The sequence below is a fragment of the Ambystoma mexicanum genome, chromosome 3q, assembly GCF_040938575.1.
Source record: "Ambystoma mexicanum isolate Mex_15411 chromosome 3q, UKY_AmexF1_1, whole genome shotgun sequence".
Taxonomy (NCBI): Eukaryota; Metazoa; Chordata; class Amphibia; order Caudata; family Ambystomatidae; genus Ambystoma; species Ambystoma mexicanum.
In genome coordinates this window covers 327,306,965-327,325,177 of record NC_090926.1, presented here as the reverse complement: position 1 = coordinate 327,325,177, position 18,213 = coordinate 327,306,965, and the positions used below count along the sequence as shown (strand labels likewise).

Genomic DNA, 18,213 nt, shown 5'->3' with positions numbered 1-18,213 from the left:
AGTCTGCTAACGTGCCCAGTGGTTTTGCAAAAATACTCCTTCGGTCTCTGGGAAGCAGTGGAACGGGCTACGCAGTACATTGCAAAAGTGGAGATGCAAGAAGGCTTTGTACGGCTGGTGGAGGATGGGCCAGGCAGTCGCTGCAAATGTCCCTGGATGTGGTAGACTGCATGGGGCGTTCAATGGCATTGTCTATTACATTGAGGAGGCAGGCCTATTTAAGGTCCTGAGGCTTTTCAACCTAATGCCCAAAACAAACTACTAGACATGCCCTTTGAGGGCGAATTTCTTTTTGGCCAGAAGGCTGATGACTCCCTGGAAACATTTATGGAGTCCAATATCGATGGTAAATCACTGGGCCTAGCTGCGCAGCCGGCCAAACCTGCCTTCATCTTCGCCTCTAGGGGCAGAGGCTACAGGCGCTATGTGCCTTATGGCAGGAAGGCGCAGTTTCTGCAGGCCAGGCAAGGGCAGAAGCGTTTCTCACGCCCCGTAACGGGTAGGGGGTCTTCCTGAGGCCAACAAGCAGCAGTGGGAGCAGCTCTGCTCTCTAATACGCTTTTTTTTTCCCCTCCCACAGTGTGCCAGTTGGTGGACTGCTGTCAGAGCACTGGCCCCAATGGTAGGAGATTACCTCCGGCGCTTGGGCGCTGGAGCTCGTGTAGTGGCGCTGTTGTCTGCCCTTTTTAAAACCTCCGGACAGACCCCCATCACCTCCAAGCCAACTAGGACAGGCGCTCCTGGAAGAACTGGGTGCCCTGTTGAAGGGTACTGTGGAAGACGTACCACCTGAGCAGAGGAGGTCGGGCTGGTATTCTTGGTACCCAAGAAGGGAGGAGGTCTCATCCCATTTTGGACCTGAGGGCCTTGAACAAGTTCCTGAGGAAGGACAAATTCAAGATGGTGACGTTGAGAGAAATTCTCCACGCTCTAATTGTAGTACTGGCTGGAGTCTATATATCTTCAGGACGCTTATTTCCATGTGCCGATACATCGAAAGCACAAGAAGTTCCTGAGATTCCTCATAGGGGACAAGCACCATCAGTTCAAGTTACTTCCCTTTGGGTTGACCTCTGCTCCAAGGGTCTTCACATAGCTCATGGCAGTAGTTGCGGCTCACCTCAGGAGATCCGCAGTCTGTGTTCACATACCTGGACGACTGGCTGATCCAAGGGAAGTGAGCGGAGCAGGTTTTGTCGCACCTAGAGGGCACCTGCTCACTACTCCACAGGCTGGGCTTCTCCCTGAACTTGAAATCCCATGTGACGCCGGCCCAGAGGCTCCAGTTCATCAGAGCAGTCCTAGACACTCTAGTGGGGAAGGCCTTTCTCCCCAAGGAGAGAGTCAGCATTGCGCAGATGGTGAACCAGTTATGGAACCACGCCACCTTACCAGCAGCTTCCTGTAACGCTCACCTGATTCCCGCAGAGGCGCCGGTCTTGACTGGGTGAATGCCGTATCTTCAAAGGTGATGTGTAACACACGTTTGGCTCTTTGGGCTGGACCTCTGTGCACTGTATGTCTGACTCGAAGAGTAAGATGTCTGCAGATAGAAAATATGGGATTAATGAACTGGGGTTATTGGGTGCCTCTCTCCTCTTCCCTTTCTCTTCTCCTGTAGAACCCCAAAGGTTAACTCCCTCACCTTAGGTAAGTGAACGCCGAGCTCTCCATCTGCCTCGGGGCAGGGTGCCGTAACCAGTTTCTTCACTGGATAAGGGTGCAGGCCTCTTGACCTCCGAGGACTGCTGTCCGTCGTTAACTGCACGAACGGTAAGTTCTGGGCACTTCAAATGTCTTAAAAGTCTTTTGTAATGATATCTCTTGTTTTGCAGGGTTCCGGCGATGGCGGATGGCGGGCTGAAGAGAATTGAGGATTGAACCTGCGTGAGGAATAGAAGCGCCTGGAAGCACGTAAGTAAGCGCTTGTAGCCTGCTTCACGATGCGCACTAACTGTCCCTTTTATCTTGCAGGTACAAGTTCGGAGCTTTAGAGAAGCTGAAGGGTGCTGGAATACCCACTGGATTCGGCGTGGGAAGGAGTAATGGCACGTGAGTAATAAAGTGGCCCAATGTCTTTAAACGCACCTTCTTTTGTCTTTCAGATGCAGGATGCAGCGCCGAAGACCTCCGGAGCGTGCGAAGAGCTGGTAAGCTTTTGTCTTTCAGATGCCGGAATGCAGTGCGAAGACCTCCAGAGCATGCGAAGAGTAGGTAAGCCTTTGTCTTTCAGATGCCGGAATGCAGTGCGAAGACCTCCGGAGCATGCGAAGAGTAGGTAAGCCTTTGTCTTTCAGATGCCGGAATGCAGCGCGAGGCGTTGGTGACAGCCGATGGACCAGGTAAGAGATGCGCTGCCACTGAAGACCGTAGTGCTAACCTGTTCTTTCTTTGTCTTTACAGGTGCCGCTGAAGACTGGATTCCAGGATGATAAGCCTTTGTTCCCTTAGGCCCAGGATCAGAAGCTGAAGACACGATGAGCGTTCTGCTGCAGAGAATGCAGAATAACGCAAAGCAAGATTCATCCATCGGGGGTGGTTTAAATAGCCTCCTGTAGTGCTTAGGTGTCTCCTTCCACAGCCTCGCCTAGGTAAGAAAAGAGTTCCTGCTTTCCAGAAGAGTTCCAGTGTTCTGAACCTAGGGAGTGGCTCCTGCCCCACCCAACAGGAAAAGTAGTCCCAAACAGAAGAGGATCAGGGGCTCAACTGGCAGGTAAGTAAGCAGCATGGTCTGCTGCAGGTAAGTCCACCCAAGCATTATGAGCCCGGCGCTTCAGCGCTGGGACTGGGCATCTTTATGAGCCTGGTGCCACTGGCGCCAGGACAGGGTCCAAAAGGTCCCAATTGGGACTGGCTGGCACTCGGAACCGGGGTTATGGGTCTGCTTCCAAGGGAGTTGGGCAAGTCCTGATCTTTTGGAAGCAGAGATCATGACACTTCCTTCCTCCGCCTTTTAGACCGCATGGCCTCCTGTATCTTTCTAGTGCCAGAGGCCAGGTTACGCGTGAGAATCTTTTCAGTGTCTCCTGCGGGTCCTATTGTCCTAGTGCCTTGAGCCCTGTAGGACTCCCACAAGGTACCCAGAGCAGTAGTTGACCTTGTTTGATGGACTGACGGCAGAAACCTCATGGCGGGGAGCCCTTCCTCCCTCCGTGGCCCCAGTCCTGAGTGGTTACGGATGCATCTCTGAAGGGTTGAGGCGCACACTGTGGGAACGTGCAGGTGAACGGCCTCTGGTCAGCGATGGAAGCCAGGTGGCATATAAACAGGCGGGAGTTACGAGCCATCGGGTTATCCCTGAGTGTTTGCACCGTCTCTGGAGGGGAAGCATGTCCTGATTCTGACGGAAAATACAGTGGCCATGCACTGTATAAGCAAGATGGCGTGCAGTCCCTGCCCCTCTGCAGAGAGGTGATGCAGCTGTGGTTCTGGCTGTTGGGGAACTGGATCTCGTTCTCAGCAGTTCATCTGGCGGGGACAGAGAAAAGTTTGGCGGGTGCTCGGAGTATGCAGAGCATGGTCTCAACTGGGAAGTGAGCCAGGAAGTTCTAGAGGGGTACCTCATCAGTGCACCTGTTTTCCACGGAGTCCAACAGGAAATGCAGGCAGTTTTGCTCGAGGGCATTCCCAGCTAACAGCGCGCTAAGCGATGTGTTTCTGGTGGATGTGACCTTCCCTCTGCACTATGCCTTCCCTCAGATTCCCGTAATTCCTTGGGTTCTCAGAAGGCTCACAAGGTTTCGAGCATCCATGATCCAGATTGCCACCGACTGGACGAGGAATACCTACTCGGACCTTCTGGATCTGACCATCTGCCCACCTCCGGTTGCCTCCGTGCCCGAATATCCTATCCCATTCTGAAGGGTGGGGTGGCACACCTGAACCCAGAATCCCTCAACCTACATGCGTGGCTCTTCAGAGGATGAGATTTGATGACTCGGACCTCTCCAAGGAGGTACTTGAGGTTTTGCTGGCTGCACGCAGACCATCTACAAGATCTTTGTATGCATGCAGGTGGAGAAGATTTGAGGCATGGTGCAGGAAACGCGAGATTGACACCATTTCTTGCCCCCACCACTTCAATGATGGAGTTCCTTCTGTCACTGCCCTCAGCAGGCCTTCAGGTTACAACAGTCAAAGGATACTTGGCGGCTTTGTCTGTGTTCAAGAGGTCCCCAGATCAAGGTTCATATTTTACGATCCCAGTTATGGCCCAATTCCTGGAGGGCCTTGTGAATATATTTCCGCCAACTCCTTTTGTTGCCCCAGTTGGGGTTCTTAATCTGTTCTAACTTTTTTGATTGCAGCGCCCTTTGAACCCATGCATGCTTGTTCATTGCGACTGCTCTTCGAAGACCGCTTCCTTGGTTGCAATAACATCCGCAGGTTAGTGAATTGCATGCCCTATGCTGCAAACCACCCTTTTTGCGGTTCTTTCGGGAGAAGGTCTCACTGAAAGTGAGGCCTGGATTCCTGCCGAAGGTGGTATCAGAGTTCCATCTGGCTCAGGCCATAGACCAACCAGTCCTTTATCCGCCTCTGCATCCCTCGAATTTCCCAAATCTGATCAGCCTTTCGTGGCCTATTCGCTAGCCTGTAAAGGTCTGGCAGTAGCAAAGCAAACACTATCCCATTGGATCATTTGTGCATAGAGTGCTACCAATGTGCAGGTAGGTAGCTGCCTCTTGGCATCATGACACACTCGACTAGAGGGGTTTCCGTGTTGACTGCCTTGCCGAGCGGAGTCCCAGTTAGGGATATTTGTTGTGCAGCAACATGGTCCTCACTACACACATTCACTAAACACTACAGTCTAGACGTGGGCCCACTGTGGGGGGAGGGTCTGATGCGCGTTTTGGCATACCAGTGCTCTAAAATGCTTTTTGACAGCCTTCATTTGCCTCACTGCTTGGGGAGTCAATCATACTTATCATAATGTTCTTTTTATGGATTCTTCTCCTGCAGATTCCTCATCTCCCCGCTCAGAAAGCTGGACAGTTGGTGCACACCTTGTTTGGTTTACCTAGGATTACCTTTTTCTGTCTGCATGCCACATGTTTCTCCCTCCACCCCCCCAAATCCAGGTTGTTCTTTTCTGATCTTGGGTATTGTGGTTCGCCCACAGGTTTTCTCTTCCCTTTGTGGGATGTTCATTAATTTGTTTAGCTGCTATGTGCATTTTGCCCCGATTTTTCTGTTTTCCTATGCAGCAGTCGAGCTCGGCAGGATATGGGGAGGAAACTGAGGTATGGGCCGTAGTGATGTGGTACATATATATGACGCCCAACGTTGCGTCCAGAGCCGACTATCGAGCACCAAGCAAGACTGATCAACAGGGTCGAGGTCCACTACTCCCCCTGTCGAAGACTTTTTCTGAAGCAGCAGAGCTGGAGGTGATATCTATCGGGTGAGACTATGCGAAAGTAGAATCCATAGAACCTTGCGGTAAGTAATTTCTCCATCTGAGGAGTGCAGGATGGCAAAGTTACGACCCACCTTGAAAGAGTATCTCGTTATTGGAACAGGGGAAAGAGAATATCTAGCAGAAGAATTTTAAGCACAGAGAACACCAACACAGTTCAGGAAATTCCAATTTCCAGAGCGCAGGTAAACACATGAATACCCATCTCAGGAACAGGGATCCCCGAAAATGTCAGCCTATGGAAAGTGGCATGCACTAGAGTGGCCATCACATGAATGCAAGTGGCACAGACCATGCTCATCTAAGCAGACCAAAGAGAATCACAGAAAATGACTATCTCCAGGTGACTAGCGCATTGTGCTCAGTCAGTGAACATCTCAAAATATCAGCAAGACACAGACTCCAATTTCAGGAGCGTATGGGAGTCGGCGTAGTAAATGTCTTTCTTAGGATAGTAGGATGGTGCAGGGATTCACATTTGAACTGATCGGGAACGGTACGTCCCAGTAAGGAGAACATGTGACTGAGTATGGTAAATGGACTGTCAGGATTGTATGGGAATTACAGAAGAGCTATGAGGCAGCGAGAAACACCATTTTGGGAGAGAGGTAAGGAATGTCCATTTCAGGACTCGAAGACAGGTTTGTGGGGAATGGCCAACACAGATAAACAGCGAGGTTAAAGCTTTAACCCTTCGCAGAGAGCCATGTGGTGTGATCTATAGGGAAGACCAATGTTGGGAGAGCAGTGAGGCACAGGAAATACCTGTGTCCATATAACACAAGGGTGGGAGAAAGGACCAAAGGGGAAGCAAAAATCGTATTCTGTTTTTTTTTTTTTATTTTTAATGATCCGAATCCTTATCCTGTTGCTTTTTAACCGAGCTATTTCTTTTCTCTTTGCAGGTACCTTTCAAAGAAGCAAGGGCAGTAGCTTCTACATGTGTTGCAACAAAGATAGACCAGAAGCTGTCTGCAGCCCAAAACCTTCCATTGCTGCCCTGCTAACTGTATGGAGGAGGTGGTGTTCTAATCCATTGCCTGCCCTCTTTCCCCGTCTTGAAGAGTGGTTTGGGTTTAGCCATTTGAGATAACACCCCCATGTGCATGGAAGAAGGGGAGCAAACATGCCTCTTTTTCGAATGTTCCTTTATATACCTCTTGACTATCTGCTGAGGTCGATGAAGTCACTTCAGAAGTTGGAGTACTGCCGAATCTTCTGCCTTATTGTGGCCGTCAAGTGCCCTACGAGCTTGCTGCTTTTCCTCTTTTGGCCACTTAGATCCAATGTGATGACCAGCATTGCTCCTATACGTTTCTCTTTTAAGTTTATTTATGTTTCCGTTTTCTTTTCTGGGGGAAACCATTTGATAATTGTCCACATGTTAGATTCCATTGCTTTGTTACAAGTCATGCTCCCTCTGCTAGGGGGTAGTGCACGCCTCTGAGGGTGTCTGGAGGGAGGGAGGGAGGGGAGGGGGCACTGTACGTGTTCCTGTTAGGCTTCTGCCCTGCACTTTCAGCCCCTGCTCTCCATGTGGCGCCTGACAACCAGAGCTCTGCAAAGCAACACTTTCAGCAGTCTCAAAGATGTGATCCTATTCGCTTCAGAATTTTGCATTCAGGAAAGAAAAATGTAGCAGAAAACGAATAGTTTAAACAGCATTGGTGTTTATTTAAATGGGCATAAATGGCTATTAAAGGTTTGTGAATCAAAGCCATAAGATGCCTAAAAGAATCCGACTGCTTCAAGGGGTCTCTGTAATGTAAACAGTTGTCCAAAACTGTAAATTGTCTGGTTCAAAAACAGGTTTGTTAACATCGAGCGTTGTGCAACTTGTGTAGCAGTATTTTTGAAGGATTGTGGGAGGTTTTCAAATAACGTTTTTATGGTTTTATTGCAAGCCGAAAAATCAATGTGAGCTTCCAGCCTAAAATGTCACCTTACATTAAAGCCATTATTTGAAAGTTTTTTTTAATGAATAATAATTATAAATGAGTTGTGTTTAGCATGAGGAATAAGGAGCATAATCAAGGTGGTGTGTCGCCCAATCTTTGTTCTGAGACACCCACATATTCACAAGACTAGCATTCTCCAAATTTTCAGAAAATGATTACCCGTTAGTAATAAGTAATGCTAAAAGTTCTCATCTTCAAATGTTCAATAAAGTAGTATTCTCTTGGATCGCTCTTAACATCACACATTTCAATGTCCATAAGTCTTGAATACATGTCAAAATAATTGCACCTTGTTTTGAATCTAACATATCTGGCAATCCAGGCCCCCTATACGCATCACAATATGGTTGTAGGGTGTATGAGAACCTGGGAAGATGAGGGGCTCCACATTACACTGGTTTTGCTTTCCCTCAGCGGTAGGCAGTAGTGGTTATCCATGAGCCTCATCATTGAACAAAAGGAAACCATATAAAAATGTATGGTTTCTAAACTATACGCGGATACAGACCTTACGTTTGGTTACCCTGGCTGTTTCCTGTCATCTATGGAAGTTTGTGAGGGTACACTTGAAAGAAACATGGAACGAGGGCACTTTGCTTCTGAAAGATAGATTTGGCCGAGTCATCCCTTTGCATTAATGGTGGCGGGTGTTTTAATTTCCCCCACCCCTCTCCCGCATCTGCTTCGCACAGTCTAGTATTTGCCACATAAGGCTACAGATTGCCCAGTTAGTGTCCGTGATGACAACAGTTATTCAATCCCCTTGCAGCTGCTTCCAAACTTCTCAGAGTCATATATTGGGCTGGGCCCCTGGCAACCCTGATGTTTGCTACCCCCTAATCACTTAGCAGAAATGGAAATGTTTGCTGTTCTGTGTTCCTAGCACGGTATAAGGTAACAAGTCTTACCTTTCAAATGCAGCCTGATGTATATTGTTTTTTAGAATATCGAATTGGTGTAAATAATAAATCATTTTTTGTAAAATGACTGATCTCTTTTTCACCAACATGTTTGTAGTTTGGAATTCTATCCAAGTGCGTTGGGGTTGGAACCACACATCATATCATATGTAGTTTTTGAGTTTGAATTATATCACCACATCTCTGCTCCATAGCTTTGGAATTTGGCTCTTACATGTACATGATTATTTTACGTGTTTGGGCATAAATCACACCAGGATATTGCAACCTGTGTGGTGGTATTCTTTAAAGTGCCCCTTTAAGAAATGGCCCCCTGTTACAGTCTGAATCCCACCTTCACCTCCCTGCCCCCTTATCTGACCCCCAATAACTTCTGCAAATATCTTCCTCTGTAGCACCATAGTTAGACCCACACTTGCGTATCCTGGTTCATATGTAGCGCTGTTGGTTTGAATTATGCTTGCATAGTGTTGACCTTGTGTGTTTGGGATTGACGCACATCTGCATGGCTGTATCTTTGTGATGCATTTCAAACACCAAGGATCTCAAGTTGTCTCATTGCCAGTGTGGTTAGTTCATTTCCATGTTGTTTCAACTATCGTACAACTATTTTTCCTTTTGGCCGTTATAAATCCAGGCTGTAAATACCAGAAATCAATTACAAAAACACTAATGAATGAACTACTTGCATTGGCCATTGCATCTACTTGTGGTTGCTAGGATTAGACTTAAAGATTCACATGCTTTGACTATTCTCCATTGTCAGAGTGGGTACGCCTTGCCTTTTTATATAGAAATTTTAAAATAGTTTTTTAAAAAAAACAATTTTATTTCAAGCAACCAAACTTGCAGTGCATATTACAAATTTTGTGCAACTCAAACAATGTCTGCTGCGTCTCCCGTTCCCTCCCCCCCAACCAAGCCTACACTATTTCACGATCTGCTTCTTAATCTTGCAGCGAGGTTCCCTCTGCTGTGTTCTCGCCTGGGTCCTGGTCGCTCGACCAGTTCTGAGTGGGCTCAAACAGTGTGGTTATTAAATGTTTCCAGGCTGTCGGAATTTCTGCTTCTTCCTCCCCTCTAGTGTTACTAGCTTCCTGCCATACTGCAGTTTCAGCTTCTGCCCATTTCTGTAGGTCTTTCCACCATATTTCTATCCTTGATCTATGGCTTACCTTCCAACCCATAGCAATTCGACGCTTCGAAAGTATATATGCCAATCTTTTAGTTTACTTACATGTTTAAGTTTACGTGATCTGGGGAAGCCCCCTACCCCCAGCAGACATGCCCATGCTATTTCAATTATTATCTTAATCCCTTTTTCTTCTAATTTGTGGGCTACTTCTCCCCAACATTTCTCAATTTCTGGGCATGCCCAGAAGAAATGCGTCATCCCGCTGTTTTCCTCGCCACATTTAGGGCATGTTTGTCGTTCTACGTTTTTTGAATGTAGATATCTTCTGGGGTGTCATACAAGCCCTATGGGGTATGTACAGTTGTATTTGTTGTAGTCTTACATTCCTTGACACTTTCTTATGGTAACCTTGGGCACGCTCCCACATCCCATCACTCATAGAGGCACCCACTTCTTCCTCCCAGTCCTGTCTCAGTTGTACCACTTCCTTCCCCACTTTGGACATCACCAGCTCATATATCCTGGATATCTCGTGCCCTCCTTCTGCCATGTCCTATATCATTTCTATGGTGGGATCCGGTTGCTCCTCTAATACTATTTCGGACCATGTCTCTTGGATTCACCGCACCATCCTATAATATGTGATATATTGTCCCGTATGCAACCCCGTTTCCTCCACCAGTGTCCCAAATTCTTTTATCCTCCCCTCTTGCCATATGTCTCCCACTGTTGCTATCCCTATCGGTTCCCAGTGCTTTCTGATCGTCTTCCTTAATTGGCCCTCACTTCCAGCCAAGGCGACAAGTGGCACTTGCGGGGAGCACAGGGCTGGGTTCTCCATTCTCTGACAGGCCCTATGCCATATGTTCCATCCCAGCGTCATCATCTCTGAGTGCTCCTTCATATCTGATTTGGGCAACCATATAATTTCTTTCAGGAAGAATGGGCCACACTCCTGTCTAAACAACCTAGATTCTGAGGTTGGATCTTCTGATAGCCACTTTGCTACATATTGTAGTTGGCTCGCTAAATAGTAGATCTCATAGTTTGGCAGTTTTATTCCCCCCTTATCATACAAATTTAGTGACTTCCAAAGTGCAATTCTGTGCCTCGTCCCATGCCAGGGAAATTCCCTACATATGCTATGTATCCTAGCAAAGAATCGCCTTGGTATCAGATATGGTATGCTCCCGAAATTATGCAACACTCTCGGCAGCACTACCATCTTCAGCATTGCCCCTCTTCCCATCATCGCCAGGGGGAGCTTTACCCAGAATTTCATACTATTTTCGGTACTCCTGACCGCTTTCTCAGTATTATGTTGGTGCTCTGCCTCCCCCATATGGTAAATATCTATCCTGAGATATCTGAACGTGGTGACCTCCCATGGTATTTGTAGAACTGGTAATTGGTCCTGCGGGATCCCTACATACCTACCCAGCGGAAATGTACATGATTTGGTGGGGTTCACTGCTATGGCAGATAGCAACGCAAATTGCTCCATCACTTCCAGAACATATTGGAGGTTTTCTTCTGGGTATTGCAAGTACAACAGCATATCGTCAGCGTACAAGGAGACTAAGTGCGGCTCCCCTTTTATGTTAATTCCTATTATGTCATACTGTTGCCTTAGATATATCGCCAGGGGCTCTAGTGCTAAGATATATAGCATAAGTTGCCTCCTCTCCGATATTATTGCACCCATTTTATCCCTGGCCAGAGGTGCACTATATAGCAGGTTGACCCATTTAAGATAAAGGCACACGTCAAGGATGTCCACTATCACCTTACCTTTTTAAATTGGCTCTTGAGCAATTTTTGTCATATATTCGGCAGTCGGATTGCCTATCCGGTTTTATAGTTGGTGAAGTTGAAGTTAAGGTTTTGGCGTATGCTGACATAGTTATTGTTCTTAGTAATTCTGTAGAGGGGGGAAACATCTTGAAGAATATGATTTGAGTTTGGTGGGCTCTCAGGTTATAAAGTTAATTGGGAGAAGACGGTTGTGTTTCCAGCTCGAGACGCTTACGTGTGTAGACGATTATTAGATTGGAATTGTAAATGGGAAAACAGTAGGGTGAAATACTTAGGTGTCTTTTTGTCTAGAGATGTGAAAGGTATGGCGGAGTTCAATATAGATAAAGTTCTGGAAAGCATGAGGACTATGTTCCGTAGGTGGAGTAGACTCTCTTTATCCATCTGGGCAAAGATTAATGCTATTAAAATAGTGCTCCTACCTAAGGTTCTGTACATTATTAAATCACTACCTTTAAGGTTTACGAAAAAAGTTTTGGGCCGTGTGGATAGGGTCTTTCAGGAGTTTCTATAGGGAGTTTCAAGGAAACCAAGGATACCCAGGTATTTAATAGTTAGTGTACATGAGGGGGTTTTGGTTATCCTAACATTGAAAATTACTACAAAAGTTTTTTGATTAAAAAATGTGTATCCTATTTCTCGTTGAATGAATCAGACATTCCAGTTTGGGCTCAGATAGAAGAGTTTAAGATGAGACCCTTCCGAATTGAATCAATGTACTCTCTTGGAAAGTTACCTAAATCGGTCAGTACATTGCAGGCTGTCCATGCTTCCAAAGATGCAGTCACATCATTGATTGTAAGTGGAGGGCAGGGACTTCATTTCTATGGGGTGGCCTCCATTTGGCAGAAACCGGGGTTGCAGATCAATAATAAGATGCTATGCTGGAGGAGTTGGATGAACAAGGGTATATTACTTATTAGAGACACATGGGATGATGACGGTATGATATCTTTTGAGTCTCTGAAGCGGAAGTTTATGCTACATAATATGGAAATGGGGAGATATAGATTTGATTTCTGAGAGAGTATTAATGCTTACTTGACCCTTTGTTACAAAGACCAGGAAGGTGTAGTTTTATTGTAGTTGCGCCTCGTGCAGTGTCTAGTTACTTGAGGTTGTTCCCGGTAAAAGAGAAATTTAGATCTTCATGGAATGCTCTTCGACTTATGTGGTGTGCTGAACTGGGTGGAGATATTTCTATGCAGGATTGGGAGGTTCTATGGAAGGTTCCAGTTAGGATGAAAATTGATCTAAATTTACGATATATTCAACAGAGGATTTTGGGGCGTCTGTTTTGGACTCCAGTTAAAATGCACAGATTTGGCTTAAGGGAGGATAGTATGTGTTGGAGTTGTTCTACGGAGGAAGGCACTTTGCTTCACATGTTATGGAATGGAAGGGTTAAAGGTTTTTGGAGTGAGGTTTTTGGATAGAGTTGATTTGGTCGGGAACATCTCTTTTCTAAGGACACCATCATCAGTTCTTTTGAAATCACCAGTGGGCACTCGTCACTTTAGCTATGCGACTCTGTGTTGGGCTTATAAGGTGTTTTTGGTGGCGACTCGTCAAATTTTACGCCTCTGGAAGACGAGAAAGAAACCAAGTATTGATGAATGGTTATCGCAGGTGCAGTTGCTCTCAAGATTTGAGAGGATTAAGTATTATGCTTTACATAAAGAAGAATTTTATAAGGAACAGTGGGAGGCTTTTAATGAACTCTGTGTGAATTAAGTGCTGATGGGCGATGGTTTTTGTTTCAGAGTGGTTAATTTACTATTGTGTTCTTTTTATTGTTTGTCTTGTGTTGTGTGGTTGTGTTTGTTTTTTTTTCTCTTGTGTTCCTCTGATTTTTGGCTAGTTATTTCAAATTAGGTTTGTTGCGATTAGAAGAGATAATTGATAGGTTTTTCTTATTTATTCTGTACTATTTGTATCAACTTGTATAATGCTTTTTTCATTTTATTTGTCGTTTTCTTGTTATCATAATTGTTGTTTTGGAATGATCTGTATTTCTTTTGATAAATCTTTAAATAAAGTTGTCAAAAAAAAAAAATAACCCGTCCCTATCCCATAACTGGACAGGGCTGCAATCATCCAAGGCCATTTAACTGAGTTGAAGGCTTTTATTGCGTCCAACGATACAATTGCAATTTCACCTGCGTCCCCTTTCGTGTGTTCTATGACTCGGTGAAGTCGCCTATGGTTATTGGATATATTCCTGTTTGGAACATATCCAGTCTGATCGGGGTGTATTAGTTTATTAATGAGCCGTCTCATTCTGTTTGCCAGAACCGCTGTGAGCATTCTACTATCTTGATTGAGCAGGCTTATTAGGTTTGGGGAGCGGTATGATGATCGCCTCCCTCAGGGACTCTGGCAACCTTCCTGTTTCGTATGCCTCATTTAGCATTGCCAATAGTGGGGGAAGCACCTAGTTTCTATACATTTTATAAAATTCACTAGGGAGTCCATCGGCCCCCGGGGTCTTGCAGGTGGGTAGCTGTTTGACCACCTCTACTAGCTCCTTCAAGGTTATCGGGGCATCTAAATCCTCTCGCTCCTCCGCGCTGATTCGTGGCATGCCGATGTCCTCCAGTGTTTCCCTTATTTCACTGCAGTCGCTTTCCCCTTCATCCCCATACAATTGTTGATAGTACTCTAGAAATTCACGATTCAAGCCCTCTTGGGTGTCCACTATACGTCCATCCTCTTTTGTTACTGCTCTAATTGTAGGTCTGGGGGTCTCGCTTTTATATAACCATGCCAACACCCTCCCCGGTTTATCTCCTCCCGCATGCTGTCTTTCTACATACTTTTTATAGTTTAGATTGCATAGTCTCTCCCAGTGTCCCGCACATTTCTGTTGCAGCCTTAGTATGGTTTCAGTGTCTTCCTTGGTGTTACCCTCTCTGCTCAGTGCTGTTTCTAGCTCTTTTTCCGCTACCTGTAGTTCTGTTAATATCCCTCCTTGTAGTCCTTTGGACTTAGCTATGGCTACCCCCCTCACTTCCACTTTGAAGGCTTCCCACAGTGTGCCAGCCGACTCAACACTGCCGGTATTGGTCTCAAAGTAATTTATTATTTCTTCTCTTAAGTCCTCCCTGAACATTGTATCTTTTAATGCTTCAGCTCTGAGGCGCCACGTTGGTATCCTTGCTCTTGGGGGTTGGTATTGCCATATTGGGACCAAAGGCGAGTGGTCTGATAGGACCCTCGCTTTGTATTCTGTCTGTAATATTTCTGCCATTATCTCCTGTGTGGCAAGCAAATAATCTAGCCTAGTGTGCAAATTTTGTGGGGCTGAGTAATGTGAATACTGTCTGTCCTGCGGGTGGCGCAACCTCCATGCGTCCTCAAACCTGAAATCTGTCAGCAGTGTCTGAAACACCCTAGCAGCTGGGGGGCGGGGGGTCCTGTCTATTTTGTTATCTGATCTATCTACTTTCGGGTTTAGTGTACAGTTAAACTCACCACCCCAGATCACTGCTCCCCCCCCCAAATACATGCTCATTTTGTTGTACAGGGTTTTCAAATATGCCAGTGTCCTGATTCGGGGCATATGTATTTATGATGCATATTTCTTTATTTTCCACCAATCCCCTCATTGCAACCATCCTCCCATCTGCTTCTACTGTGGACTGTAGTAACTAGAATGGGACATGCAGTGCTACCCAGGTGATCACCCCTCTAGTGTAAGCAGAATATGTTGCGCCGACAACGGTCCCCTTCCACTGCTTCGTGATCACCTCTAATTTTCTTTTTTGTGAGGTGAGTCTCTTGTATTAGGACTATATCTATTTTCTGTCTGCGCAGGTACATCATAACCTTATTCCTTTTTAGGTAGCTATTGAGCCCTCTAACATTCCAAGTGATTCCTTTAAGGTCCCCCATAATCCAATCACATCCCGCTCCTCCCTTTGCAAGTCTCCACGTCTTATTTGAAGTCCATCGCTCATGTATGTAGGCTTGTTCCCCAACTTCACACTGTCCCTCCCCTTTATCCTAGCTACTACTCCCAACCCATAACACTTCAATTCCCCCAACAATGCCCTCAACTCCCCCCTCTCTACCCATCCCCAACTGTTGCCCAACTCCATCCCTGGATCTCAGGCGATCCCGCATTTAGTCCTGTCTCGGCTAGCCGGTACAAGGAACTCAGCAGGGCGGCCACCACTCTATCAGTAGCCTATCTAATCTAAACTATTGGGGTGTAAAAGCAGGTTCAGTTTGTTCCTGCCTTATGATCATTGTGTTGCACATGCTAATCTCCTTTTGTTGGGACTAGAATGCTCTATTACGTCTCTGTGCTCTGTCTTATAATCCAGTCCCAATGTCTCAGATCATACAGCACCTCGGTTCTCGGCGACACTGCTTCACTGCTCTAGTCCATCTGCCTTCTGCTGGTCTGTCTCGTCCGAACAGCTCTGGCCCTCCAGCCACTCTGTCGCTTCCTCTGGTGTTGAGAAGAATAGGGCCCTGTTCTTGTGGAGCACTTTTTCAGCCTTGCTGGGTAAATCAGCATGTACCGATAGCCTGCATCTCGCTGCCTCTTCTTCACAGTTCCAAAGTTCAGTCGTTTCCTCTGTACCTGGAGCGTATAGTCTGGGTATGCCGTGATGGATGAGGTCGCCCTGCCTATTGTGCCTCCTTTTCGGAAGAATTCCAGGATCTTCTCCCTGTCTCGATAATTCAGAATCTTGGCGATTATCGGTCTCGGAGGGGCACCTGGTGGTGGTCTTCTAGTGAGGGCCCTATGCGCTCTCTCCACTGCAAACCCCTGGGTGAGTTCTCCTCCCTGTATCTCCTGCAGCAATAGTGTCTCTATATATTCCATGGGGTTGGGGCCTTCCTCACCTTCCGGGAGCCTGACAATGCGTATATTATTTCTGTGGGCCTGTCCTTCGGCTTCCTCTGCTCTGCTTTCCAGGTTGCACACTTGCTGTTGCAGTATGTGGATCTCCGAGGCATGCGTTTTGCAGGCCCCTGGGTTGGAGCTTACTGCATTTTCCAGTTCGCCAGTGCGTTCCGCCACCTTTTTAACATCCTGTCGCAGAATGTTCACATCCTCTTGCACTGCTCCAATTTTGAGGTCCAGTGATGTTTTAAGATCCGCCATGGCTGCCTCCAGCTTGGTTTCCCAGGCCGCCTTCAGGTCTGCAATTGTGTCTAGGATTTGCTGGTCGCTTCTCTCTGGCGCGGTTTCCAGTTGCGTATTTCGAGGGGATTGGTTTCTCTGACGTATTCCACATCTATGACGGGTAATCACCACAGCTGTGCTACTTCGGAAAATTTTCAGCATCCTGCGTCGATATGCCCCTTTGAGGACCTCCCTCGACGGCTGACGTCACCCGATGTTATATGTAGGACACACAAGGCCCGTAGCCTCAGTTCCGTTGTTACCGTGAACGTGTTTGCTTTGGAGATCTCGGCGCGCCTCGGTTCTTCTGTTTCTATCAGTTCTTCGAACTTGGTGTTTGTGAAGATATCATGTCTTCGTCTTCTACCCCGCGGTCAGGTTTCAAGAAGTGTCAGGATTCCGGTTCCAAGATGTCGCTTACAGACCCGCCCAACGTCTGCCTCTGGTGCCTCGGCGAGGACCACGCTACGGATGACTGTGACGATGGCCAATCTTTGACGTCGAAGGCCTTGCGGGAGCGGAAGAAGCTATCTGTAGGAAGGGTTTCCAAACCCCGAAAGTCGAAATCTGCTGAGCTTTCGACCGACGATTCGAGGGGCGACTCGGTCCCGGAGTGGTTCCTGCCATTCCTCTGCCTCTTCTAGGCGCTCACGGAAGAACCGTCACCGGTCACCTTCCCCGTCCTCGTCTGAGGACTCCGCCAGACGGTGGGTAGCTTGTCCTAGCAAGCATTCATCTCCGGCGGAATGGGACGCATTTCGCAAGGAGATGATGGTGATTTTTGAATCGCAGGGCTCAGTTCCGTCCGCGCCTTCGAAAGACGCCGGCAAGGAATGTGCTAGGGCTGCCGCTCGCACGCCTTCGTGCTCGGGCGGTCGGAGCGATCATCGGGGAGCCGCCGAGGTCCCGATCAGACAAGGTTGATCGCTCTAGACATGGCCGTTCAAAGTCCCGGTCCTCGACGCCATCGAAACCGTCGGAGCCTGTGAGGTCTTCTAAGATGTTGACGTCATCGGCGCCATGTCCGTCGAGGGACTCTCAAGGCTCTGCCTCCAAGGAAGCCATCGGCGCCAAGGCCGTGGACACGCACGGGCTTCGCCTTCGAGGCCTGTGGCGACGCTGTTTCCGTGGAAGCCCTCGACGCCTTTTAAGGAGGCTTTACCAGAGGTACCCCGTGTCAGTGGAAACTCCGAGGAAGGCCCTGAAGAAGTCGGTGAGGCCTGTATTTGAACCTTTTTCTGTGCCATCATCCAGGGATTCATTCCAGCCTCTGGATTACATCTGAGGTGGATGAAGGGTCTGATGATGGTTTGGTTCCGGATAAGGTTCCTGACGAACTATGGTCTGGTCATAGCCAAATGGAAGACCTGCGTCAGTCTTTGCACGACGCCAGTGGTCTGGACACCTCTCCGGAGGTTGAGTTTGGTAGGCCTGAGCCTGGCACGCACGCAGAGTCTTCATATCGGCGGCTCATGTCGAGGGTGACGGAGTACTTGGGGTGGTCTGCGCCACCAGTGGATTTTCTGCAGGATGACCTGACAGATAACTTGGACCAAGGTCCACCAACTGACCCGGTACTGCCATTTCATATGGCCTTGCAAAGAAGGGTGGCGACGGCTTGGACTGATCCGGAGAGTCTCCCGGCGATGAATAAGTTGTTGCCGAAAAAATACCGTCCAGCCAGTGGCGACCCCAGCTACTTGACTTTGCACCCCACTCCGGGGAGTTTGGTGGTGCAGGCGGCTGTGGCCCCAGTGGAGCAGGCGTCGTACCCTACCATCCCTCCTGATAGGGATGACGAGTGTTTTGACGGTTGGGCGAAG

At 47.5% G+C, this 18,213-nt stretch overlaps 1 protein-coding gene across 2 annotated transcripts in view; it reads left to right on the top strand.

Annotated features, from left to right (window-relative positions):
- UBLCP1 (ubiquitin like domain containing CTD phosphatase 1) overlaps window positions 1-8,367 on the top strand; it is a 453,130-nt gene extending 444,763 nt beyond the window's left edge. For both annotated transcript variants that reach the window (XM_069653914.1, XM_069653915.1), the window contains exon 11: window positions 6,328-8,367. In XM_069653914.1, the coding sequence (XP_069510015.1) occupies window positions 6,328-6,355 (28 nt within the window). In that variant the 3' untranslated portion in view covers window positions 6,356-8,367. The remainder of the gene's footprint in view (window positions 1-6,327) is intronic.
- The last annotated feature ends 9,846 nt before the right edge of the window (window positions 8,368-18,213 follow it).